Source organism: Catharus ustulatus, chromosome 3, assembly GCF_009819885.2.
Source record: "Catharus ustulatus isolate bCatUst1 chromosome 3, bCatUst1.pri.v2, whole genome shotgun sequence".
NCBI classification, from domain to species: domain Eukaryota; kingdom Metazoa; phylum Chordata; class Aves; order Passeriformes; family Turdidae; genus Catharus; species Catharus ustulatus.
This window is the reverse complement of record NC_046223.1, coordinates 60,768,711-60,795,515: the sequence shown is the minus strand read 5'-3', so window position 1 is coordinate 60,795,515 and position 26,805 is coordinate 60,768,711. Positions and strand designations below refer to the sequence as shown.

Here is a 26,805-nt window from a genome sequence, read left to right as displayed (position 1 = left end):
TGTCTGAGAGTGACTTTCAGGTTATATCTGCACAAGGTAATTTTCTGAAGATTGCTCCTCAGACCTAAGGCCATCTGTCAGAGCAGTGTTTCTGTAAGGCCAAAATTCTCATTATCAGCTCTCTCATTCTCCAGCATAGGATGAATGCCTGGACTAGACAAAGAACCAGGAAGGATCCCTGACCCATACCACAGTCTGAACCGGGCCAGAGCATTTTTTAGGAGAATGCTAACTGGTGAGAACAAAACTATGACAAGAAGTAAGCTAACAGATCTGTGTGCTAGCCTGATCAGTGCAGATACAGGTTTTGTATCCCACAGTTATCAGGGAACACATGGATCATCAAACAAAAACATATGGCCCAACATTTTTCCTGGGTCAGCTCTGTAGATTACTTAAATGAAACTTTGTGAAACTTCCATGAAACATGATGGAAAGGTATATTGCAGGAAGCAGAGTGAGTCTCTCCCAGGAAAGAAAAAAAACGATCCTGGTGAAATGGCAGGATACAAGCTAAGATTATCAAGCACACCTCATTCCACCTGCACAAGCAGCTGAAACAATGCAGATTTTCCTTTGCACTTTGCCAGCTTCGTTTACAGCAAGCCCTGGAGACAAAACGTGCACTAATTTCAGTGGGACCTTTGTCTGTGTACGGTATGCAGAACAGAGCCCTCTCCTGGTAAGCACTGAAGATAATTGAGGACATCCCTGGCACCGTATTTGGCACTGTCTGCAGCACATATCTCTGTGATGAAGTATTGAATGTAGGCACTCAAAATAAAATATTAGAAAAGCTCAGCTATTTGGAGCCATGGAACCTTATGATTGAGGTCAGATTTGTTCGGATTAAAAAATATATGGAAATCTAAGTAACACTGAAATGATGGCATACTTGAAAACTGAAACCAAAAAATAGGTTATATAACATACTTAAAGGCACAGTTGGCATTTCAAGATCACAATGACTAGCCAGTTGTAACCTGTTTTTGAACCCACAGCTGAACCCTGCATGTCAAATTACTGAAAAGGGTGGATCACCTTCTTTTTAAACCTGAAATCTGATAACCAGGTCAAAAGAACCCCCATTCATTCTTTCTTTTTATGACTATAAAGCCATGAAGCACCAGTAATAACCTTAAGTATATAGATCAACACTCTTTACCTAATTAACATGCTTTTGGATTTCATACTTGAACCTGAAAATAAGAAACCATATTTCAAAGCCCTGCTTTTGCAAAACAAAATTTGCAACATGTACCTAATCTGGATGCAGGACATGGTAGGCACTTAAATGAACCATAATAATGATCCATTGCCAAAATAATGGCTCTCTGTCATTAGCATTTCTCAGAATAACTTTACCATAATCCCTTTGCTTAAACAGCAACACAACCTTGTTGTCACTAAGATGCAATGCAAAAGAATGGTTTAATTTTTTAATTATTTCTTAATATTCCAAACCTCATATTGTTTTTAGCAACATATGCAAACTTGATTCTCCGGAGTCACACTACTTATGGCTGCAATCTCACTGGATTACACAAGGGAAGTAGGGTTGGGTCTGTAGTATTTGCATGGAAGACTTCCAAGGAAATTCCAGGTTATTCTATGAAATGGTATTTGTGCAGGGTGGCATTCTTCTGCTGACGCAGTATTGAACCAGCAGAAAGAACACGATCACAAGTGCTGTCTTTAATTAAGAGGTAAAACCAAGGATACTGAGCACTTGTCGGCATTAAATACTCTATGGCAGTCTTCGCCAGTGTAGGAGTGCCCAGCCAAATAGCAGTCCAGATAATTACATCCTGCCTACTTACATTCCCATGTTGCTTTAAATGGATAAGGCATTATTCTTCTATTCTGGTGTAAAAGTGGATCCTGCAGCCCTTCCTTGGGCTCTGTTAGGACTATTTGTAGCACGACCTTTTCCATGGTCACCCAGAGTCATTCGTGAATCAATGCCTTGTACTACATTTTGGATTTACCACCTTCTGAAACCACTGAGCTCACAGGAATTTTTTTCAGCCTAAATACATTGATTCAACCAAAATCACTATTTAATAACTGCCTGTGGAAACTATACTTAAAATCTTTGCAAAAAATTGTCTGATTATCAGATCAGCTTCTGTAGGACTCCCTTCAGTACACATGATGCTCAGTTTCGGCCACCCTCACCAAAATCAACAGCAAAACAGCAGCATGGTTCAATGGCATCCAGACCAGGCTCCTTACTGGGAGATTTGCCTTGGGACCATGCCATGTACCAGCAGTGCAGGCCTCCCACACCTCCTCAACTTGAAGCAAGCTACACTGAACAAAGATATAGATTACATTTTCAAGTCAGCTGTACATATTAAGAGAGAGTGCAACAAATGGTTAAGAGCTTGCTTTAAAATGTTATGTCTATTAAAACAACCAATGTTACTACAGGACTGTTCCCCACAACAGGAATTTGCTTCATTGAAGTGGAAGGAAACCAGACTTCACAAAACCTTCATTACCATGTTTGAGTACCTCACACTAGACCACGGTGCGGCCACTCACCAGCATCCCCTCGAAAGGAAGGAGATGTTAGCATATTCCCCGCAGAAGGAGCCTGCTAGCAAGATGGGTGCTGGCATTAGTCACAACTTAGTCTGTGGTAGGGTTGTCAATCATGATTATTCCTACAAATCTGTGTTTTCTCCCCTTCCAATTATTCTCTAAACTCTTCTTTTCAAAATTAATTTCCTATTTCTGGCTCGTCCTACACCATGTCAATTTGAAGGCTGGCTTTAGGAGCTTTTTTAGTTTAAAAGTTTTTCTAGCTGTATTTGTGTAGGTCAAAAGAGTTTTCCAAGTCTGTTCTCTTTGTGAGTGGCGAGTCTCCCAAGACAGCAAATACAGGGTTTTTATATACTTGTTTTCATGAAGATTAAGTCATCTGAAATCTGAAATTATTTAGGAGAAAGATGACCGTGTTAGTACAATTCATTGAATGCAAATTACAAAATTCAAAGACTTGAGTAAAGTTAAATGGCTTTAAATAGTATCACCAAATGCAAAGTGAGAAAAGAGAAGGCAGGTAGGAAAGAATTTTCACAAATCCATACTTTTTTCCCCCTCATTTCATGTGACTTGCTGACCTCAAAAGCTTCTAATATTCATGACGTCTGAAGCCCAAGACTTTTCTGTCACATCTCTCTCCAAATATAGGGCCTAACTTTTACCTCCTCCTTTAAATCTTTTACTTAGACCCTTGGAGAGTGAAGTTAACTTGACAGAATGGGGGTGATGCAGCTGGTTGAGCAAGAGCCACTCAATCCACTCAGTGAAACTATAGTCAGAAGATAATACAAGGTGAAGTGTAAGAGTATGAAATGTGACTAAGAAATTAGGGATTTTCTTCTGCCTCCCCACACAAAGGAGCAAAGAGGACCAAATGCAGCTGCTGAATTTCTTGCAGAAAAGTGTTCAGTTTCAGAGAAAGAAAGGACTTTGCCTTCATCCACACTGACCAGCTTGAGAGAAAGGAGACAAATGTATTCTATAAAGGGTATGCCAACCAGTCCTGTCCTGCAGCACTTAATCATACTTGATCATTCAAACTCAGGATTACTTGACAGTGTTGGTTTTTTTCTAGAAATAAACAAAGGGGAAAAGTGAAGTGCGGACTTCACTACCTGTAGTCCACTGGATTGGCATTAATCAATCCCTACCCTTCAGGGCTCCCTCCTTTGCTCCCATCACTGCTAACTGCAAATGCCAGCGAGTAGCGAAGGCAAAAGGACCAGGCCGAGGGCGGCGAGGCCGAGGAGGGCGGGAGGGACACTTTGGAGCAGCCTGGTGGCCGGGTCAGCCGCCGTGCTCCGAGGCCGGGGCAGGGCAGTGCCGGCGGGCTGAGCGGGTGGGCAGCGGGGCCGTGCCGAGAGGGGCCGGCACAGGGAGCAGCGCTCCCGGCACAAGTGCGGAGCGGCGCCCCGGGGCTGCGCTGGCTCCCGGCTCCTCGCCCCTCACCTCCGCGCTCCCGGGACGGCCTTTTTGGGCGGGAGGGCGGGAGGGGGTTACCTTTTCTTAGGGAAGTCCCGTCCCTTGCCAGGGAAACTTTTTACGTTCCTGTGCGTGAGAGGCAACTAGTTGCACTCGCTGAAGTGCGAGGAGTGTTTGGCTTCTCCCGTACCAGCCTCCTCCTCCATCTACCCCCCCGCCCCGAATTTCCCCTCCCGTTTTGCTCCAAGCTACGCTTTATTTGTGTGTGGAGAAAGGGGTGGGGGGGACGACTTGTAGGGGGATGTTCTGGTTTTGCCAGAGCAGTGCAAAAGGGGAGCCTCGGCTCGGAGAAGGTACAAGAATAAATAAATAAGGAGCGGCCCTAAAATAAAGGTAGAGGCATAAGCCGGCAGCGAGAAGGTGAGTGTCTCTGACTTCCCCGTCCCCGCGTCTCCCTCCCACCCCTTCTGCTCGGAGGTGGAGGAAACGGGTTCCCTGCTGCATGTGCATGTGTCCGTGGAGGGGGTGTGTGCGTCTGCTTGGATTTAGCGTTTATTTAGCACTGTTTTCGTGTCGGTTCGATGACAGCAACAACAACAACAAAAACAAAGTTGCTGTAAAACAAATGTGGTAGGAGGGAGCTGCGGAGCCGTCTGCTGCGGGGTACAGACGAGCTTTTTCCCGGCCCCACGCGAGTTTAATTGCAAAACACCAAACTGGTTTTCCGTGCGGACGGGGTGACTTTTTCCACGCCCAGCCGGACTTTCTGCCTCTGCCCAGGTGATATTCCCTGCCGTTTTGCCCTCACCGCTCTTCGGCTGGGTGTTACCGGGGCTGCTGGGGTAAGCCCCAGGACAGGAGCAAGCCGCGACGGCTGCCGTCGCATTGTTCCCCGCTTGCGCCTCCCGCCCACTCCCGGTGCGGCGGAAGCGGGAGCCCGGGCTGCGCCCCGCGAGCGGCCGGGGGCTGCCGGCCCGCCTGGGGTGGGCGACACGGCTCTGCCGGCCGCTCTGCGGCGGGGGGCGGCGGCGACTTGACCGGAGGCTGGGAGGGAACAACGTTTCTGGCGGAGGGGTCCCCCCCGCACAGAGCGGCAGGAAAACACGCAGGGATGGCAGTCCCTTCCCGGGACGCGGGGGCACGGTCGGTTCCGCCGCCCGCCCTCGGCCCGCGCTGTCCCGCGCCGGCAGCGCTCGGGGGCTCCGCTGCCCGCCTGCCCGGGGCGGAGCGCTGCGGGCGTGCCGCGCCCGGGGAGCCGCCGGACGGGGCAGGCTGCCTCCGCTGCCTCCTGGCCGGCACCGCCGCGGGCGCTGCGGCCGCCACTTCTGCAGTGTCCGAAGGGAGCGGGGACAGAGCTGCCCGCTGTTTTTCTTCCTCTTCGTTTCCTCTCCCTGAGGGATGTCTCTTGCCCTTCCCCTCCCCCGCCCCGGCTTGTTTTTCTTGTGGTTTAAAGACAAAACGTTGCATTTTCGGGTCGTCCCACCGCGCCCCCGCCCCCGCCGCGGTCCCCGCTGCGCCGGCGGACGGGGCGCGGGGAAGCCCCGGCGCGGGGGTCCCGCCGCCTTTTCCAGCGGCGGCCCGGGGACTTGTGTTTTGGTTAGAAAGCGTTTCCACGTGGGTAAGCCGTGTGTGTGTGTATGCGGGTGTGTGCGCGTACTTGATCCGCGAGGAGGTAACAGGATTCTCCGTGTTCGAAACCAGTGGGCTCTTAGCCATTAATCTCCTTCTCCTGCTGTCATTACAGACACTTCCAAAGTCAGATGCCCGCGGAGAACCGCCAGCTGCGTTTCACACGGCGGTTCTCCCCGAGCCGCGGGGGCTCCCGCCGTGCCCGGCCGGACTCGGGGCTGTCCGGGGAGCAGCCCCGCGGCGCCTTCCGCCGGGAAGGGAGAGCGGGATCCCACGGCACCGCCGCTGCCAATCGGTAGTTGGCATCTAAAGTTTCATTTACATTTATGAAACTGCCGCTCGGAGCCAAGCAGGCGCGGTGCTGCCGGCTCCGTACCCGCGGGCAGGGCTTGCAGCCGGGCGCACGGAGGGATCGCGCGTGGCGGTGTGAAATAGCTGGTGTTTACAAAAATCCCGGGACTCACGCTGTACCAGACAAGGGAGCGACTTGGACGGTTCCAGTTTAAGTATGAAGTCATGCTAGAACAGTAAGGAACCAGTATTTACAGTTTTCTGAGTTTTGTTTTTATGTGTTTCATTTGCGGAGACTGGAAAGCGGACCTGAGATAAACTAATCAGCAGTTTAGATTTAGAGGGAGTTATACAAAGAATACATATTTTCTGTTTGGCAGATAGATTTTCTGGTCTGACGTCGGAGTTTGATGTTAGAAGCATGTACTTTCCAATAAATCCCAGGCCATATCTTTGTTTCATTTCCTTAACACTCAAAAGTTTTGCAGAATTGCTGTGGGTTTGACTCTTCCCCTAGTATTTCTGAAAATGCTGCCGAATAACAAATGCTTGCATACTTGCAATATATATCATACTGTGAGTAAAGCGGAAATACAGACTGACATTTCTCTCTCTTCCCGGTGATTCTTTCTCTGTTTGACATCTAACATGAGCTGGGTTGTGTCTGAAACAGCTTTTTGGTTTTGTTTTTGTTTCTTTTTTCTTTTTTTTTTTTTTAATTGTGGTGCTTATGTTACCAAACGTTCTTCAACCAAATCTAAAAGAAGTGAAAGTGGAGTATGTTGATGAAACTTCTATGTATCTTTGTTCATATAATTTGTATGCAGTTATTAATTGTTACATGTATATGGTGGTACTGATAATAAATTTAGTTGAAGGTTACTCTTGCTGCATTTGCATTTATTAATGATCTCACAACACTTTGCAATATAAATTTATTCTGTGTGGATAATGTCAATGGAATAAATAAATCCTAAACAAGCAATGTATTGAGTAGGGCACTGATGAGTTCTCAGTTAATTGCAGTTCCCAGTTAAAATATTTCAAACAAGGCAACTGTAGAAATACAGCTATAGATAGTATCATGTGGCATATTTTTAGCATCTGATGCAAGTGTTAAAGTTTAGCTCTTTAAACTTTATGCAACTTTTTAAACTTTATGCAAGTCCTATAATTAATGTCAAACATCGGCATTTGGTGAGGGAAAAGTACCTGTCTGTTTCCTCGATGATCTGGTGGTATTGGACAATGTTGTGTGCAATCCTCCAGTGTTTAAATTTAAACAGCATTTTACTCTCTTAAATTTGAAAGTTATCACAGGAAAAAAAAATCCTGGGATTTCTGTTAAATGCTCTAGGACACAGCTATTCATTTTCTTTTTCTGTGTTATCTTTTTCTTTCTTGAAAGTAGGGATTTTATGAACTCAGGATAAAGCAGGTCTCCCTTTTTATAAGGAGCGTTTATTCAGCATACTTCTATATTGCAGCTGCTGATCATATTTCATAGAGCTGTTAAAGCACTTAAAACCTAAAATTAGGTACTGTCTGGTAGTAAATATTTCAAATCACTCCTTGAAGAAATGGGCTTAAAAAAGAGACATTTTGAAATATATCGTTGAGGAAAAGTAATCTTGCATTGCTTTTACTCAGTGCAATACCAATCTAAATCACTGATTTCAACACAGTGTACTTTTTCCTTAGGTTTTCTTAATCTCCTGGATTTTTATTGTGATTTTATGCTGGCTTTATTTGATATCATAACCAGCTACTTTGTTCAAGCTATGTTTACGATGGCAATGCTTGAATTAGCAGGTGTCGAATTAACTTCCAACATACCTGTATTTCCAGTGAGTATTCTTGTGATACTAAGAACTGAAATGTAAGTTTCCTCGCTTCCTGGGGTGCGTGTTTCTGACTCTGAGTTGCTGAAGATGTACATTTGCTTTTTTTCAGATTTTGGATGAGTTAATTTACAGATCCGTGTTTTCAAATTGAGGGGTGAGTTAGGTTTGTTTTTCAGTTGAGCATAAGAATAGGTTTATTTGCTCACTGGTTTTCATTTTTGATACTCTCCGGGTTTGGAGGAAAAATGCAAACACAGGGGCATCAGACTGACAGACATATGTCAAGTTTGTCGAGTATTTTTAAAGCTTTTTCGAAATCCACCCCTAAAACAAGTCTGGTAGCAGCAACATTCAGATATCTTTGCTTTTTTCTTTGTACTTGGGAATCCAATAGTATTTCTGCTATCTAATATATTTATAATCTTCTTGACATTTTGTGTTAAAAAATTCTGGCATTTATGGTATGCAACTGGAAGAAGAATGTTGATACTCAGTCATTGATCAAGGGGTTTATAAGTACGCCTCATAAGTGCTATTTTTCTTTTTTGGATTTAAATATTGTGTAAATGTGTGTCCAACTTAACCTTTTTCTGTCATTGAAAAGCGCTAATTGATCTCGCTGACCCTGACATAATAGTATAGTTTGATATTCGAAACCTTTCAGCTTTGGCATGGCCCTTTTATCACCTCTGAGATTTCAGGGCACAGTTCTACTGAAGGCATAAACTGCTACTCTTTCAAAAATTAAATAAAAATGGCTATTAAAAATAAATTATGGTCTTTTAAAGTCAGTAGACATTTTACCTATCAAAGCCTCAGACTTTACAATATACATTAAAAATTTCTGATTTACTTGTATGTATTAGGTGACATTTTAGATGTTGCTGTACAGAAATCAGATTTTTATGAAATAATTTTTGGCCAATTCCACACTTCTGTGTTGCAGTGTTATTAAATCTGTCATTAAATCAGAAGTGGTTAAAGGAACTTGGATGCACTTTGCAGTGCAAAAGCTCAGATAAGAAGTGTGCTTATATGTCAAATTAAAAAATCTATTTGAAAAGGCAGTAAAACTCACATTTTTGGTCTACATTGTAGTTTGCAATGCTGCCAGAAGGATTGCTTTTGGGATGCCTGTAATATAGGACCTTAAAGGCAAAAACTATTTTAAAGCATTTTCTTCTTTCTATCTCTAAACCTGAGAAATTTGTTCAATAGCTACCTGCCTTTTTGCTTTAACGTTACACAGTGAAAATTACTTTGATGATTGATTATCCTGTATTGAAATGTATCACTGGGCAGTGTCAGTCACAGGCTTGTATAGGCTAGCTATCAGGCTTTTGAGCAACATGTCAAATGCTAATGGCTGTCTGAGGAAGACTAAAGTTTAAGCATATTATTTTGAATTTGTTAAAAATTTCCTTATTTCTCTAAGGGAAGATTATAATGACTAGTGATTATCTTCAGAGCTTCTCACTCTGTAAGCCAATTAGACTTTTTTGGTTTTAGGCTGTTAGGCTTAGGTACAAGACACTAAAGTTTGAGTTAGGCTGTAATTACCATGGATTTGAAAAGAAGTCGTTTGGAGGATTTCTATGCATAAATTAATTTGGAGATCTATGTCTTTTTCCTAGATCTAACTAACTAAATACTACTACAGTGACGTTTCATTAAGCAGCTGTCTGTAGGAAGACAGTGGAAGGTAGTTCAGTTGGATGTAATTTAAATGCTGTCTCTGAAGAACTCAATCTGCCTGGGATGACTGAATACTCTCTTCGCACTAGGGTTGTGCAGAGCAATACAATTTGACTATTTTGGAGCAGAAAATTATGAAAACAACTTCCCAAGGCAACCTGAAAAATACTCACACAAAAGCTGATTTTTGCAGAGGTGTTAACTTATTACTTATGTGATTAAGTTAGTATGGGCTAGATTTTTTGGCAACATTAAAATTAAATACCATTGTGATGTGACCCAGTATAAGTTCACATTCTCGGCAGTGTAAAAAATTACTGCTGCCTTTTTTTTCTTTTTAAATTGGGTAGATCAGCGAGTAGCCAGTCTACTCTTGACATATATATAATTAAACCACAAAAAACTACATTAAAATACCATGAAGGGTCTGATTTAGACCATAAAAGTAAAAGAAACACAGAGCTGAGTTTGCAATTTTTCAAATAATTCTCCTCTATGACTATGTGTATATAACTATTGAAATCAATGCTGGTGCATGAGGTAATTGGAAACTTAACTTGATGTTTTGTGCCAGATACTTAGCTGTTGCAAATTGGAGTAGGAATGCTGAAATTACTGGAGTGGTCTCACATTATGCCAGATGAGTATCTAGTCCTCTATTCTTAGTTCAGCCTACTTTTTTGGTGGGGTATTGCTATATACATTGTATGTGTGAGATCACATGCACAGAGAAGTGATCCTGCAATACTTGGGGGAAAAAAGAAAGTTAAGTATAGATATCCAAACTATTTTTTTTCCTTCCATTTCAAGGCATTTTTGTACTTCTATGTTCAAACTTTTTTTTTTTTTTGTAGTCTTTCCTAAATGACCACAGAAATGCCTTTTACAGTAACTGTATTTTTGAAAACGATGCAGTTAGAAATATTGCTAATTGTATTCTTTCAATTCTGTTAAGGTAACTTTGTTGCTCAAGGAAATGAATAATTAGATTGTGCTTATTCAGGGGCATTTCATGAATGCCAAGCCTGTTCAATGAAAGGCATGAAGTCCCTATTAAATCCCATCTGGATGTTTCTTTTTATTCACCGTAGTATATTCCCAGAACATCACAGAAAATGAAGTTTACTTTACTCCAAGAGAGAACAGCTAAACCAGCCTCCGTACACTTCAGTTTGTGCATCCTGACATCATACTGTGCGTGAGGTCTTTCTTCCAGCTCTCCCGAGTGTCCCAGCATAGACATGGTCTCACAAAACCAGGCACAACTCAGGTAGATTATGCACATTCCCTCTGCCGGGTTCTAGCAATGCAGCTCAGGCAGAACCTAGCACTTCTGTGCTGGTCTTAGCACATAGAACTGGGAAGTTGAGAACTAATAGGGCTGAATGATACAGAGATTTTTACAAATGCAGTGATAATATTCTGGGAAAAGGACTTGAAAATAACATTTCTTGTTACCCCAAGGCAAGATTTAGACTGTGGTAGGTTTTCTGAATGGGAAGATGAAAGTACTTTTCCACTCAGCCTCCTATTTTTGTGTTGATTCTAATCTGGCGTGGTAGAAGGATCTAGTATAATGTTCCAGGGTTGGTTTTTTTTCCAGTTAATTGCACCTTCAGAGAAGCAATTTTTATATTCAAAGCACCATATGAATCCTGAGCTTACTGTACAGCAGTATATCCAGGAGTTACCTGCAATGAGGTTTTTCAGCTGAAATGGCTAGATGATGTGTTTCCTAGTCATTTCTGGTATCTAGTTAGCTATGATTCAGTTTGTTTCCCAATTTTCTGACTAAATGATAGTCTGATTTATCAAGGGCTAGATGAGCAGTCAATTTTCTGGCATAAAACAAATGAAATAGAAGAGTTTGCTCCCTGATAGTTGTGAAACTGCCCCTTTTTGAAGGAAGTCCAGTATTGCAACAGCAGCTTGCAAGATGCTGTCAAATCAGGACAAAGTTGGAAATAGTTTGATTGTAAGGTCTGTAGGAATAGATCCAGCATTTTGCTCTGTTTTTACATCATTATCTAGGGGTATTGGTTCATATAAGCATCAATAGCAGTAACCTCATGTGTGGCTAACCCTATCTGAAGTCCTACTTGCATCTGTTTCCTGCGGCAGAGGACAGAAAAGCATGAAGCCGTGGTTTCACATTTGGTGGCAGTGCTTCTAAAGCAGCCCCTTAACCTGCCTCTGCCGGCCACTCGTTTAGGTTGGATCCGTTCTTGCTGTGGTTCACAAACAGCTGTGCTGGCAGCGAGGCAAAGGTCGGAATGAGTGGCAGCACCCGTGCTGCTGAGCCTGGCAGCGGTGCTGCAGAAATAGCTGCAGAACCACAGTCTCCGTTACCTAATCTGCCACCTCTGCTAACTGCAGTGCAGAGTCTGCGGGAGAGGTGGAATTTTTCAGAATGAAAACATTGTCTACAAAAATGATCCCTTGATGTTTAATCAAAAGATTGTGTTGATGCAGGGATTTTTGACTAAAATCAAAGTAGCTGCAAGTGATTTGCAGATACATGTGCAAGTTATGACAATAGGGAAAGAACTGGGGCCTTTGGAGGGGACAACTATGATTTTCCTGAAGGAAGGCAGGAGTTCAGACGTGATACCAGATGACAGAACTTTTCCAGATCTTTGCTCTGCTGTCCAAAAGCTGGGCTTGCAGGGAACAGGCGGAGCATAACTCCACTAGAAGTAGGATGTCACTGCCAAGGGCTGCAGTGCTCGTGACAGGCTGCATTCTTTTATCACCATTCCCGGGGAAAGAAGTGCAATAATTTCTCAGAAGTGGCCATTACATAGCTGTCACTGTAGACAAGTGCTTAATTTATGGCAACTATTTTTTATTAGTCTCCACTGTCACAAAGTATTAACTTACAGGCTATCACGTTCCAAATGCCTTTTTTTATGTTATTCCCATATAACACTGAAATATGCATACTATACCACATCACGGGTTTATGAACACTCAAGCAAGCCAAACCAGCGATATTATTTTTGATGTGAGTACAAGTATGATTTCCAAAGATAAGTGTGGTGATGTAATAAAGTTCTGTAAGTCTGTCTTGAGTTGACATGACTTTTTGATTAATAAAGTTGAAGGATACGAAATCAACTTGGCACAAATGAAATGGATTAAACAGCAAACTAAAACATAGATTTCACAAATAGTCCTTGCTTGTTAACGAGTCTTTAAAAAGCATGCTATTACAAAGGGTTTTTCAGGAGGCAATCATCAAATCAAAATCTATTTGTTATTTTACCAGTGACACCAAGATTAGTAAGTTCTACAAGAAGTAATATCCTTGATTGGAACAATTGCTGACCTAATAAAAGGTATTTTTCTTCTTACAAACTTCTTTATACTTCTGTTGTTAGACTGTAATGCCTAAAGTACTGCTACTGCAAAGACCCAGGGATGGGTGAATAATGAGTGGAGCAGATTGATGAGAGTAGTCTGGCTTATTGAGCAAAATGAGAGCAAGCAAACAGTATGTACTTCACTACAAGCCAGCAGTTTATTTAAAGCAAAAAAACCAAATGGAGTCCATAGCAAATGGTAATGACAGTATTGTAGCCAAAAAAAGGAGTAGAACTTAAAATAAGTACTCAACAGACCACGAGGGGTTACATTAGCTGTGTAGGGTAATATGGGTGCAGCTACTACTGCAAAGCTGTACCCTTTCTTAGCTTTAGAAAGGAAACTTTAAAAAATTGGAGGTTTCAGATTTAAGACCAGAGGAGTAATTAAACATTGGAAAATGTTTCTTCCAGGGGATTAACAAATTTTAGTTGACCAAAAGAGAATGTAGCATAGTTTGATCACAGCTAATAAATATCTAAATAAGGAAAAGGAAATGTGGTAAAGGATGCATTGTCAAAGTAGTTGTTAAAATCTGAGAATACCTGTTTTTTACAATTACTTTGTGTAGCACACTTACTGCTGGCTCATAGTAAAAGAGATTTGCCTGTTGGATTGCAAACTGTTCCATGGATGTCACAACATTTCAGTTGCCTGTGGGGACTGCTGATGGGCCAGGAGCTGAAATGAGGGCAGACAGATAATGAGAGGATCAGCAGCATAAAAATGTAGATTACACAGGACATCTGGTATGGGGTTTTGCATTTTCTTAGTGCTGGTCAGAGGTAGTACATAGAAAATTTTCTACTTTCAGTCATTGTGTTCTGATGGTTTCAGTTTGACTTGATGGCTGAGATGCAGTAGTGTTAGTTTTGGTGAGTAATAATTGTCATTCCGTTCTGTCAGAAAGCACCTGAGCTGCGTGCTGGCACCCGACAGAGTTCTGTATTCTGGGACAGTTCTGCATTCACGCTTTTTGTTTCCCATTGTTCATGAAATGAAAAAATAACAGTTTCTCAAATGCAGTATTTAGGGATTACTGTCAAAGTACCCGGAACCAAAGTACCCAGGTTTCTTTTCAGTGAGTTTACTTTGTATTTCTTTCTGACATTTCAAAATGTTCCGGTCAAGAATTTCATGTGAGACACTTGGCAGTAACAGGAATAGCAGCTGCTAAGCAATGACTCTCACACCTAAAAAGCATGGGCATGCTGCAAACTTCCTCCTTCACCAGGATGTTTCTAGTACGCCTAGCAAGTGTTTGAACTTCTACTGTAACTCCCATTGTATCCTCATACTGTGATGTGATTTTTAAAGCAGATAGGATGACGAGGTGTACTATGCTGTCACAACTTTAATAATATCGTGTGATTGGATCCTTTGCATTAAGTTTTCAGCCTTGTGAAGCTACTGTTTCCTTTTACCTTGTGGATATGCTAATTTTTAGGTTGTCCTAAATTCTGAAATGTTTCTGTTTTAGAAATAACCTTTATTGGTTTTTTATGCTTATTTTTCTGTCACAAAGTTTTTGAGGTTTTTTTATATGTAAAAGGTAAATTTGACATGTTTTTAGATGGAGGGAATAAGAAATAATTAATATTTTCAAGTTGACAGCGCAACTAAAAATTCTGGCTAACCAAGTATAGCCTTTTCCTTTCTGATTTCAATGACATGTTTATAAATAATTGAAATGTTTTCTTTGGTTTGTTCACAGCCATTTTCTGCAAAGAAAGAGAAGCAAATTATCTCAGAAGTTAAGTGAAATACACTGTGTAGTAAAAACCAAAGTCCTTCTCTCTAAAAAAATCTAGTTGTTTAAAACATTGAAATGACCAGCTAGTAGGAAAATAAAACCAAAATTTTAATTAAAAAATTTAATAGTGTATGCTTCTATCTGTGGCATCTCTGCATTACTTGAGTTTTGTTTCTTTTCCCTGGGAAACACCTTTCTTTTCTCTTTATTTCTAGAGGAACACATGGGATTCTAGATTAGATTTGTTTATAAATTGAGGCCAGAAACAGTGTCAGCATTTGTTTTATTAATTTCTATCTGGGAAATTCTTTAATTGATTAATTTGGAATGAGATAGATGAAGTGTGTCGCTGCATGCCTTATCTAAACATGAGTGAAGAGGTCTCTCACATTTGGGAAGTCTCCAAGTATCAGTGGATTTGTAGCTCTGGTCTCAGTCTTAGCGATTTCGCAGTGTGTTGTGCATTGCTAGGATAAGGGAGGTACTGCTGGGTGTATAATTCTGTGTTCTGAAATTCTCAAAGTTAGTCCTCCTTATTTGTTACACAGGTATGGGAGGGAGGGGTAGGAAGAGTGTGGGTATCAGGTTTAGTCATATTTGGGTACCTGTGAAGTTGGTATCCACAGCTGCAAAAGATAAATGCTTCCACCACCATGTTCTGTTACAAAACTAAAGTAAATGAGATCCAGTGCTTGCAGTTGTTTGCTGTTTTCCAGAAAGTCTTTCTGTTTTCCCCCGTTTTTTTGTTGCATGATGATGGTATCAGCAGGCAAGTCTGTCATAGACCCTTTTTGTTTCTTACCTGGTTTATATCCCTACTGTTGCAGAGACATCATGGTCTGTGTTGCTCTGCTTTTTTTTGTCTTGATGCCTGCTTTTGACTGGTACCAAATGGTTTGGTGGTGGTGTGACTTGTTTCTAAGCTGGACGTACCTGATGCAGAGGCAATACAATCTTAATTTTTCTTGAATAAAATGTCCACAAATGCTACACAAGCAATGCCACCCTTTACTAAGTTCAGTTCAAGGAAGCAAATTACACTAAATAGAGAATTATACAAATATTCATTGAAGACCATGCAGAATTTGCAATGTGGTGTCTAACAATATATAGTGACTTGCATGAAAGTCACTAATTTGATTTGAATTGTGAGGAGTTTTCAGCGTATTGCAGTTTGGTGGCATGAATTGTATCTGTTTTGATTATTGTATTTAATGTCTGGCCTGAATTCATGTGCTCTGAAAGGAAGATGGAAATAACAAATTATGTCACAGTTACAGATGTGGTTTTTTTTAGGAGAGGGAGAAGGTAGAAGGAAACTAGATAAGCTCAGATCTGTAAATGTGTGGTGGATATTGAAGATCCCATGCCTGTTCTTAACCTGCATCCTAGCCCAAGATCTGAAAATAAAGTCGTGTTAGCAGGAACAAACAGTATTTCTTCTCCTGCAGGGATTGCAACAAATCTGGCACTCTAAATCTAGCAACGTCTGACATCGTTCCTTGAAGTTTATTAATTTCAGAAGCACAGTTTGTTTATACATTAGAATATATACCATATACCCAGTTTGGACATATGCCTCTTCTTATGCACATCCATGCTGGATATGTGCTGGGATGAGGACACTAAAAGGTGCCCTGCACAGCCCCGTCTGAGTTACCAGCACGCTGTCACCTAAGTATTTACTGGGAAAATGAGGGCTGTTTGTAGAGAAAGCAGCTGAGTGGGTCCATTTGCTTTTCAGCTCATCCTGGAAATTCCTCCTGTATTCCTTCCCTGTTTGCAGCAGTGTATGCGGCTAAAATAGGGTATTTGTCTGTGTTAAGTTGCATGAGTTGTTCTGTGAAATCCCGGCATAATTAAGATTATTCAAATAAGGAGTAATCTATCTTCTCTATTTAAGCAGTGCATCTGCAGATGCAAATTGATGTAGGCAGGTGGTCACACAAAACCCAGGGAAGCCTATTTTATTCCATCAGTGCTTGCTGGAAATGTCTGGAGCTAAACTCGGAGGTACATGATGTTATGGCTTGGTGTTCTCTCCACCACATACCAAGGGCTCTGGGTGAGGAAGGAGCTCAGTTTTTTGAAGGTCACTGATATAGCAGTGGGAACTGGATGTGCTACAAGGGGTTCCAGAAAGCTCTAAAACTTCTCTGAGGGTAAAACTCTCATCCTCAGCAAGCTAAAAGTAGACTGAAATCAAACTGATCCAAAGGCAGCCATATTTAACCTTCTTCAGAGGAGGGCCCAAGGAAGGGAAAAAGGTATTAGAAAAAGAGTAAGGGAAAGACTATATTCCCATTAATTCTCTAGTCTGTGGAGCAAGATTTGTTTCTATAATGAAGGAGGAGATTTCGGGAGGCTCAGTTCACTCATATTGATATCAGATAGTAGACATCAGTTAAGGAAGGGGCCTCTGCTAAACCTAAATACACATGCAAAATTCCTTCTGGAATGAGAGAAGAAAAAAATTGAGAATTAAGATAATTTAGAAATTCTGAATGTATTTCTGTCCACCTGCAGTTTTCCTCAGGAAAGACTACATGTCCCTGACAAAGTCATACTGTCATGATGGCTTTGGCAGACAAAGTTGAAGTTATAATAAATCAGCATTTGGTTTCCTTTTAATTTAGGTTATATTTATCTTTTTCACATGAGACTTCCTGTGATAGGCGTGCAAACAACCAGAAGGATGTTTCCTTAGGTGGGGAATTACTGAATATTAGGCAGTGCCTGTTTGTTACTGCCCATACCCTTTCCCCTGTTCCTTCAAAGAAATGGGTTTCATGGGAAACAAACAGCATGGAATAATCTCACTCAGTGAGATTTCAGTGCATATGTACTAGTTTCTTGGACTGATTCTAAAGCAATTTTCTCTTTACCTCCCTTGCATAATCTTTCACAGTGCCTTAAATATGCTTTATTCTACTCAGATATTCTGTAGGAGTGGTGCAAACCCAAAGTGAGACTGGCCTGAGACTGAGAGAGTTTGAGCCCTGGAGCCTATTCTTACTTAGTGGTTCATGTCCTGCATTAATTCAGTGGCAGCTCTCAGCATAAGTACTAGTACTACCACAGGTTTCTGAAGTAGAGCCCTAGAAAATGAGAAATTGCTCTATTTGTGACCACTTCTCTCTTACCATTTTGACTCCCAACCTGTGGCTGTGACAGAAATGAGTTCTTCTTTGTGGCTGAATGAATTGTGTAAATTTAGTACAATTTCTGTATTATATTGCCAGAGCATCACATGATACAACCTCAGAAGAACTAGGGAGCATCACATGATAAAAACTCAGCAGAAGCAGGTATTCTTTAGATAAAACAGAATAAAAAGCATGTGAAAATCTGCCCAAGACAATTAAAATGTGAAAAAAATGTGGTAGAAACTGAGGATAATGCTGCCCCTGAATTTCATTTCAGAAGACCAATTCCTAGTGGCCAAAGAGAGGACTTTCTTCCCAAGTTTTTGTGTTGAAGTGAAATGGGGGAGATATTTTTGTCTGATGGCCAAACTCCTCTTTCAGGTGATGGATTCTTCTTGGAGATCCATATCCCTGTCTGGCCAACTGGAGGAGGGCCTGAAGCAGCCTCTGAGATACTTGAAATGTCAAGTGCTTTAAGGCTGGTTTTTACCTGTGGGTCCCCAAGCTTCACATTCTGTCTTGAGCTTGTGGAAGTTGCAGCACAGGATCATAGTAGACATTCTCATAGAAAATGAAATTGCCTTGTACTTTCAGTCATTTATAAAGTAATGTGCAGCAGATCCTCAAGTAGTTTATTTTCTTTAACTTATGTGTGTATCTCTGGAAGGAAACACATGTTTCTCCTCACGGTCAAGTCCTGGAAGTTGCAGTTTAAATTTGATGAAGTGTTTTATTCCCCCAGATAAAAACAAATAAATAAAAAATTAGTTCTAAATGCATTTGTTGATGAGGAAAGTCAGGAATCCTCCTAATTAAGACATTTCTTAGAAAGGTAAAATTTTTATCTGGGGGCATAAAACACTTCATCAGTTTTAAAGCCACATCTGCAAGGAGTGGATAAAGAGGAGAAACAGGCATTTTTCTTCATTCTGGCTTGTCTGTGAGTTTAAGACTTTTAACAACAGTTTTAAAAATATTTAAACCCAGTTAGAAACACTAGCAATGGAATGGGGATAAGAGTGCCCTCCCTCCCTCTGTTTTTAATCTGGTTCTCTTGATGGAATAAACTACAAGGTTGAATTGGTAACTGGATTATTGCCTCATAAAACAGCACGAGGTTACTATTATCCTTTAATTTTATATCTTTATTAGGGAGTAATGTTGGTCTTATTTAAATCACTGACTTCTCTAATGGTTTTTCTCCCCTTTTACAAATTTATAAAACTAAACCCTAAAGGATTTGGTCTAAGTGCAATTGGCATAACTGCCATTATAAAAATCTTTGTGTTAGCAGTTGGTTATAATCAGCCACTTTAACTGGGCTCAAAATGCAGCAGGATTTAGCTGTTGATAGGTAGAATAATACTGATAAAATATTATTTCTGAATTTTATGTTAAAAAGCTCTTTTTCCAGTAAGAACTTCTGAATTTTGAGGCAGTGTGAAGATGAACAGCAGTGCCCTGGAAACTTATAATTTAGTATGCTTGTGCAAACTATATATTTAACATATTGTGTATTTCTGCAAAGATTTAAAAAAGCTTGTCTTTGTCTTGCAATTCAGTAAAGTAACTTTGAAAATTCATGAAAGTTTGTCATTTGTAGAAGGTGACTAAGTGGCATATTTAATGATGTGTTCCAGTGAATACACCCACATGAATTTTGGGACACAACACATACTGTGGGTGAATCATTGGCAGTTCCTAGTAGTAAAACTCTTGTTGGATTTGTGTCATCAGGATGTATTTAAAATTTTGATACACTGTGGTTTTTTGAAAAATGTGACATCCATCTGTTGATCTTGGTGCACTTTGATTAAGCATCCATCAATAGGGAAAGAAACACGGGTCTGTCTGCTCTAGTATAGCTCTGTAGTTGAGTTATAGTTGAGTTTTATACAGAAAGTGAAGTATCTGCCACCTTCAGTGACAGAATTAAAACATTTACTGTTTGAATGCAAACCACATACTGACTTCTCAGTCAGTTTACTTAGAAACTAGTCAAATAATTTGTTACAAATTTTGTATTTTGACCGTTTTTTTTCTGCAGGGAGTCTTATCAGTGCAATAACATGAACTCACTACAAACTTTCAATTAAATCAAAGGAGATTTTATGTTTAAGTTATTAATGGAATATTTTAGTATCAGTCATAAAAATTCATCTCTGTGTTTGCAGTTGCCTCCTTTGATTAGGACTGCCGCAGTCAGTGCCATGTAGAGCTGTATCTCTCTTAAAATATCCATTGTTCTTCTTTCTGAAATTTGCCTATAGTGGGTATTTTAAAGAAACCCTTCAATTCTCCTCCTCACTGAACAAAGACTGGAGAGGATATTTACAAACACAGGAGTGTGGACTCCACATTGAGCAAAAATCATTGGAAGTTATTACAGTTTTGTGGGGAAAGACATCAATGTCTTGGATCCCTCTGAAATTTTGAGAAACAGAAATTCTTTTCAGGTTTATGACATGGTGAAATACATGCAACATGATTTTCTTGCAATTTGTCTTTTTCTTATGTAACATCTTGGAAAAAAATTCAAATGGATGGCAAAAATACAAATGAAATGTGAATGAAAATAATTTTGAAACTTAGGCAAGAGGGAAGAAAGACAGGAGGGTGTCATTTGGTGGCAGGAAAAATCCAGATGAAACTTGAAAGCTAAGTAGACTGGGGCTGTGCATTTGTGTGTGTTCCAGAAAGTATCTAATGCAAAACAAAATGAATTTTTGGGGGTTATGTTTTTGGGAGTGAGTGGAGGTATGGCAAGCAAGTGGCACTGGAGATTAAGAGAAGAGGGGAATGAAGGGCAGTGGGTGAGAGTATGTGGGTGCCATGGCTTGTTCCACTTAGGTTCCATGGCTCTGGTTCCTTTCAAATGTTCTGCAAGTGCCAGTACAGCTGTACATGTTTTATACCTTTGGCTGTGTTTATTAGTGCTTGCTGGTCAGAATTTAAAACAGATCCATGGGTATGTTTATGTTACTGAGCACAGTCCCAGGTAATTCCTTGAGGTGCCTTCTTGATAGACAAGTCTAGGTAATATTGATAAGCAAATCCATGATGTTTGGGTTCCTTATCTTGTGTTTATGTATTGATTTTTTTTTAATGTAACATCAACTTTGATTAATAATATTATCATCGCATATATGAAATATCCCTGTCTCTTTTTTTTGTTCTAAATTATGCAAATTTGCATATCTCCAAAATGGATCTTTTCTGAGAATGCATATTGTAATATAATAATGTGGTTTTATAGTTAGGGTTACCATGATCATTAATAGGCAGAACTCCTCGAAAATAGAATTTTCCTATTGAAAATCACCATATTTGATGAGAATGATTCACCCTATAAGAGAGGGCATAGGCATAGCAGATAATTAGGATAATGTCTGTCATTTAACACTTTGTAGGGAGCTGCTTGTTATAAACCACTTTGTGTGTTTAATTTAATCCTAAAGGAATTTAATGATCCTTAGAGAGGGGACTTCATGCTGATAATTGCATAATAACCTATTTTTCTGCCAGACACTTAATGGCTAAGAGGATATCACTAAATGTGTATTAAGCAGTTCTATTCTATAATCGTCTTTCTAAGATGTCTTCTCAAGGGTTATCATTTGTTGACTACTAAACAGCTACCTGCATTCAACATTTTAGCTACTTTATTGGTGTATTTTCAGAGCTATTTTTTCTCTTGAAGGAGTCAGAGAAAAGTTCCTGTTTCTGTTGGTGTATTTTAGATTGTTCCCAAAATAATACTGAAGGGGTTGGAGCACTTTACATGAAATTAGTCTTCATATGCAACTTTGATTCAGGTTTTAGTGAAATTACAACCTCAGTTAAGGTGTTTGTTTATTGCAGATTTGCCTTAGAAGTGAGGACCATTGACTAACATGTCATTTTTTAATCTCCTCTTTTAATTTAGACTACTGAGCTGTAAATTGGAAGGAAGATAATTTCTTCTCGTTGAGGAAAAGAAAGGTGAATAACTTCAATGGAAGACTCTCAGGATCTAAGTGAACAGTCAGTAAGTACAAATGTTGTTAAATTGAATGGAATAAATTGAACTTTCTTCAACCAAGTTGTGTGAAAGAATTTTACTTTGGATTTTAAAATTATAGTAATGTCTGGGGAAATCTTCCGAGCTCCTAGCTTTAAACCTTTTAGTTTGTACAATAAATGAGTAGTTTTAATCTTTTTTCCTGTTGAAAAGAACAAGATCTTTGTTATATAAGATTTTATGGAACTACCATTGTTGGAGAGATATAATTAAGCTACATTGGAAGAATAAAATGTTAGAAACGTGCACAGTGTCAAATAATTGCAATCGCAAATAATATACATAAAATGTATATTCATAGTGGTCTGTCAGTTTTTCGAAAGCAAGGGTTACCAGAACCAGAAACAAAATATTTCAAATTGTCAGACTGTGGCAGATGGTATACATTAATTTTTTCAGAATTCTCTTACATTTCAAGGATATTTTGAGAATTGGTAGTCTATTCCCCTGTTCCATGTTGATGGGAGATTCTTCTTGTCACAGATTACATTTCTGGGAAAAATGGGGTAGACATTTCTTCTCCTTTTTCCCTTGCCTTAAAGGATATAATCTCCAGACTTTCTCACCACGAGGCTTCAGTTCTGAAGAGACAGCAGCTCTGAGCAAATTCAAAGCTATCTGGGCTTGCCATCCAATGTATTGGGCTTTTTAGCATCTCAGTTTTCTGCTGTTTCTTACTGGTCACAATAGGGACACATTTTACCAGTACCATGATCCCTATGATTCTCAACTTAGACTTAGTGTGCTAAAGATGAACAAGGGGATTTGTATTTCTATTTCTGACATGCTGAAGGAGGTTATCCATGCAATAAACTAGTTTGAATATATATATATTTTTAGAGACTTTTATGGGTAACACAAGTGCAAGGAAGTGGGAAGAGTTGCATGTATTTCCAAAATTTCAGTAATTTTCTTTAATAAGGAGTACTTTGCTCCTGGCTGGGTTGCTCCTATCTGAGACTTTATCTTGGACTAGAGTTTTATTAGTGATTTTAAATGGTACGGGACTGGAAAGTCTTAACAGTGTCTTAAGTCCCCATGGTGGCACTACTTGGGACAGCTGCGCATATTTATGTATTTAAAGTGTTCCCAAGCAAAACTTTAGAGCCTGTAAAAGCTACATGGCTTCATAATTTAATAAAGTTTTATAAAGGTCATAAAAGATTAGGCAGAAGTTCATCTCTTGCAGTCTGTGAAACAATTTTTCTGTAGAGTATTCATGGTGTGGTTATTAATAGAAAGTAAATGACCCAGTTTAGCTTACTGCAAAAACATCTTTCCATAGTAGTTAAAATGTTTTTGCAACCCTGGATGCCTGATAAATGCATATATTAGAAGCAATTTTACTACCCCATCATAGTATAATCTCTGTAGTATTTATCGTAATTTCAACATAGCTTTATGATATGTGTGAAAATGGTCTGCAGATGGCAAATTGGGATGAAATCTGTGCTGTGTTGCATATGAAGGTAGGATTTGCTGTCTTTCTGCTGGTGTTACAGAAAATCATGATTCAAGACAAGTTTATTCTTCTTACTCTTCACTAACAGTGTCAGAACTTGAAGGTAATGGGTGGGAGAGCCGTTTCATCACTCCCTTTATCCAGGTGGGCACTGAGACCCAATCTCACCAAGACCTTGGGCACTGTCCTGGGAAAAGGACTGTTGTATCATCATTAAACTCCTTTCTCAGCCAAGTTTCATAAAATAAAATAGCATCTCTGGCTTAGTTCCTTAAAAGCCACAGGTCATGTCTGTGGGCTAGAGATCCCAGGAAGCAAGAGGCTTTGGTGGTTCAAACTCTGGGAAGGTATCACATGTACCTGCTTGAAGTGTAGCTGCGGTGTTTCATTCTGGTTAATGCATTTTATACTGGTTAGCTCTGGGCAGTTTCTGCCCATCAGACAGGATTTCTAATTCTTGACATGTTCAGGGAGCATAAGTATTTCATTCCAGCCTCAAAAGTTCTTTTGAGAGCTAAATGCACAACATTTAGATTGTGAAAATTCATGGGCCTCTGTTGCATGTGTATTAGATTGGGTGAATATGCATGAGTGCAAGACCTGTGCTCAAGCCTGTGCTGGTACCATGGCTTTGAATAGTTTAGTCCTTGGTTACATTAAAGACTGCCTTTCTCTGCAGCTGAGATGGGTTAGAATGTGTTTGCTGTTGCATGGTGTGTTTGATGGATAGTTGAGTTTTCTGAAGAGAAAGATTCCTTTACTGGATTGATTTCCTTGGGCATTCTGTTAAAGAATCTTTTATCCTTGGGAAAAGAAGCCAGACACAATTCCTTGGTACAGTAAACAAGACTAATTTTTAAGTTTTTATTTAAAGAAAGGAAATTTTTCTGACTTTTGAAAGTAGATCATCCTCCTGAAGCATGATATATACTGTAGTCTAGCTTTTATTCTGACAGCCTTCTTTGTAAGTTTGAGATCACTATTATTATTTTAACTCAAAAAAATACACCAATAAGAAGTGATTGTTTCTGTGATTCCTATCCTGAAAGTATATCAGTTAGGTGAAACTTATATGACCATACCTATGAGGGGTTCCACAGCATCCCTGTTGCCATATGAGAAATAAATTATTCCCCTTGTGTCTCAGAGCAATGACTGCATGACTACACACTGCTTCAGAAATCTGTGCTCCCCTGTTCTGAGAGCCTCTGAAGAGCTGTGTTTGACTGAATTGAGCAGCTGCTGTTTTCTGAGATGCCAGCTTGATTAGATATTATATATATATATATATACAATTTATTACATTATGTCGGTAATTTATTTGTTTTTCCTGTTTCTGACCAGAAGTCAGTCTACTTGCCTAATAGTTGTGCTGTAGAGCTTCTGTACTGGGAAACTTCTCATGCCTTCTCCTCCTGGGTGGCAGAGGTGAAGGAATCAAGTCTTAATCAAGATCATTCAGAGAGAAAAAGAGTCAGAATTATAATAGAGTTTATTATGCTTTGACTTTCCTGTCCTTCTTACTCACAACTGAATAGGTGAATAGCTCTGTTGTGCAGACCAGCAGGAAAATGATGCAATTTACTTGCTGATGCAGAGTGAGCTGGGATCCATCGGGTGCAGCAGAGTCCAGTGGATTCTTGCAGCTGGCATGGAGCAGGTTGGATGATGCCTATCAAGCTATTGTACTTTCTAGGGTGGGTGTGTGTCCAAAAAAGCTCACAACTCTTTTTCTTTCCAATTGAGATGCAGAATATATTTGTATGTCCATGCATGGGATTTTCTTTTAATTTATGGGAAGGCTCAGTAAATAGTATTCTGAGTGAAAAAGAAAAAGTAGTAACACATGCACTGTACAGATAGAAAATAACCAAATGGTCCTTTTCCTGTTCTGGTGTGAGGTCTGTCACTGGCTGCAGGCTGCTACTTACCAAGTGAAAGAATACTTAAAACCACATAAATGGTCTTACATGGACTGATGAATCTATGTTAAAAGTTCTGTTTGATTTGAAATGGAAGAGAAGGAAATTTTACAGATCTTATATTTATGAAGAGTCTAGCAGTAGGGAGACAAAAATTTTTCAAGACCTGTCTTGGAGATGGTAAATAAAGTGATAACTTTTTAGGACCTAAATAGTCCTGTGGTGTGCTTCAGTATAGCAGACACACTTAGGATTTTGAGAATTACAGGTTTATGTTCTTTATTTTGTCTCTTTTAGTCATCTCTTTCTGTTCAGTCTGTATTAGTAGAAGAAGAACAATTTGGCTGCTAACTTGCTAGTTTAGGGTTTCAAAGGGCCTTATTAGAAACTGGTGTAATTTCATCCCCTGGCCCTTTTATATAACAGCCTGCATATTTAGATGACTTCATTTTAACCTAGAATTAAACAATAGATTGTGGTGCTGTAGGGCAGGACACTAGCAGATGTGAAGCTAAACCTGAATGAACAGGTCTTTATTTTTGTGACATTTGGACAATCATCCCCCTTGTGCCCTGGGTAAGTTACTTGTTTTTTATCAGACTCTTCAGATTGTTCCTTGCATATCTGTTCCTTGCATTTGTGGCCCACTTGCAGATGGACAATCTTTGCCAACCTTTTTTGGACAGTGCTGTTTCCCCATTTTTGGTTTGTTTTATTGTGTGAAGCTGTCAGATGTGATCCCTTTGTAGATCAGTTTTCAGCTGCAGCTACTTCTCTGTTCTCTCTGTTGCATGAGCCCCGTACCTGCAGCATTTAATCTTCCTCACCTCTGGGTTGGGCAGTCTGTTAACACTTTGGCTGGAGCTCATTGCAAAGAAATAAAAAGTAGTTTAAACTCTTTGACTGAATTTTGAAATGCTTTGTTTCACTGTTCTGCATTGCAGCATAGCACATTGTGGTTCTTGTCTCTGTTATATCAGTATTTGTAGGACTTGGAATATTACAGGCAATTCATCTTCTCAGGTTAGTGATGTTGCTTAAAAGAGATGACTGAAGTTATCTCTTCTAGCTTCTGGTAGTATGCACAAATGCTTCAGTTATGAAAGCAAAGAACGTTTAAGATAGGTAAGTGAAGAAATGACAGATTTAGTAAGAAAAAAAATAGTTTCCTTAATGAGTGATTATTTGCTTTTAATTAAAATCAGTCGTTGAAGAAAAATGCCATGATTTCAAGTCAGCTGTAACAGAAAGTAATAGAAAACCTGTCTTTTTGAAGATTTATTTCAAAGTATTTTTGTGAATTGCTTAGGTATTCTACTACCTCCTTTCTACAGATACAGTAGGCACAGAGAGGTGGCTTGACATAGAGGATCCAAAATTATCACCCATTTTGAATTACAGTAGATCAAAAATAAAATGTAATACTATAATTCCTTGTCTCTCATCTAGTAGGAATTTGAGGTGGAAAGATCAGTGTTCTTCTCTGTCAGATGCAAGACCTTGACATATGACATAATGACTTCTATGAACACACACGTTTTTGGTCTTTCCTTTGTCTTCTACCGCTTCAGCATTCTGTCATTTCTGTACAATAATCCACCACTAATTTAGAGTTAGTTAAATTTGAAGGCACTTCTTTCAAACTACATTAGTAGCTTTATATGTATT

At 39.8% G+C, this 26,805-nt stretch overlaps 1 protein-coding gene across 10 annotated transcripts in view; it reads left to right on the top strand.

Moving 5' to 3' along the window:
• Positions 1-4,131: 4,131 nt before the first annotated feature.
• Positions 4,132-26,805, top strand: part of EYA4 (EYA transcriptional coactivator and phosphatase 4) — a 142,246-nt gene continuing 119,572 nt past the window's right edge. For 5 of the 10 annotated variants that reach the window (XM_033056434.1, XM_033056433.1, XM_033056430.1 and 2 more), the window contains exons 1-2: positions 4,134-4,392; positions 21,619-21,720. In XM_033056434.1, the coding sequence (XP_032912325.1) occupies positions 21,688-21,720 (33 nt within the window). In that variant the 5' untranslated portion in view covers positions 4,134-4,392; positions 21,619-21,687. Of the gene's footprint in view, positions 4,393-5,502; positions 5,591-5,641; positions 6,129-21,618; positions 21,721-26,805 lie in introns of those variants that run through there. The other 5 variants (XM_033056429.1, XM_033056432.1, XM_033056431.1 and 2 more) reach the window with 5 other exon arrangements.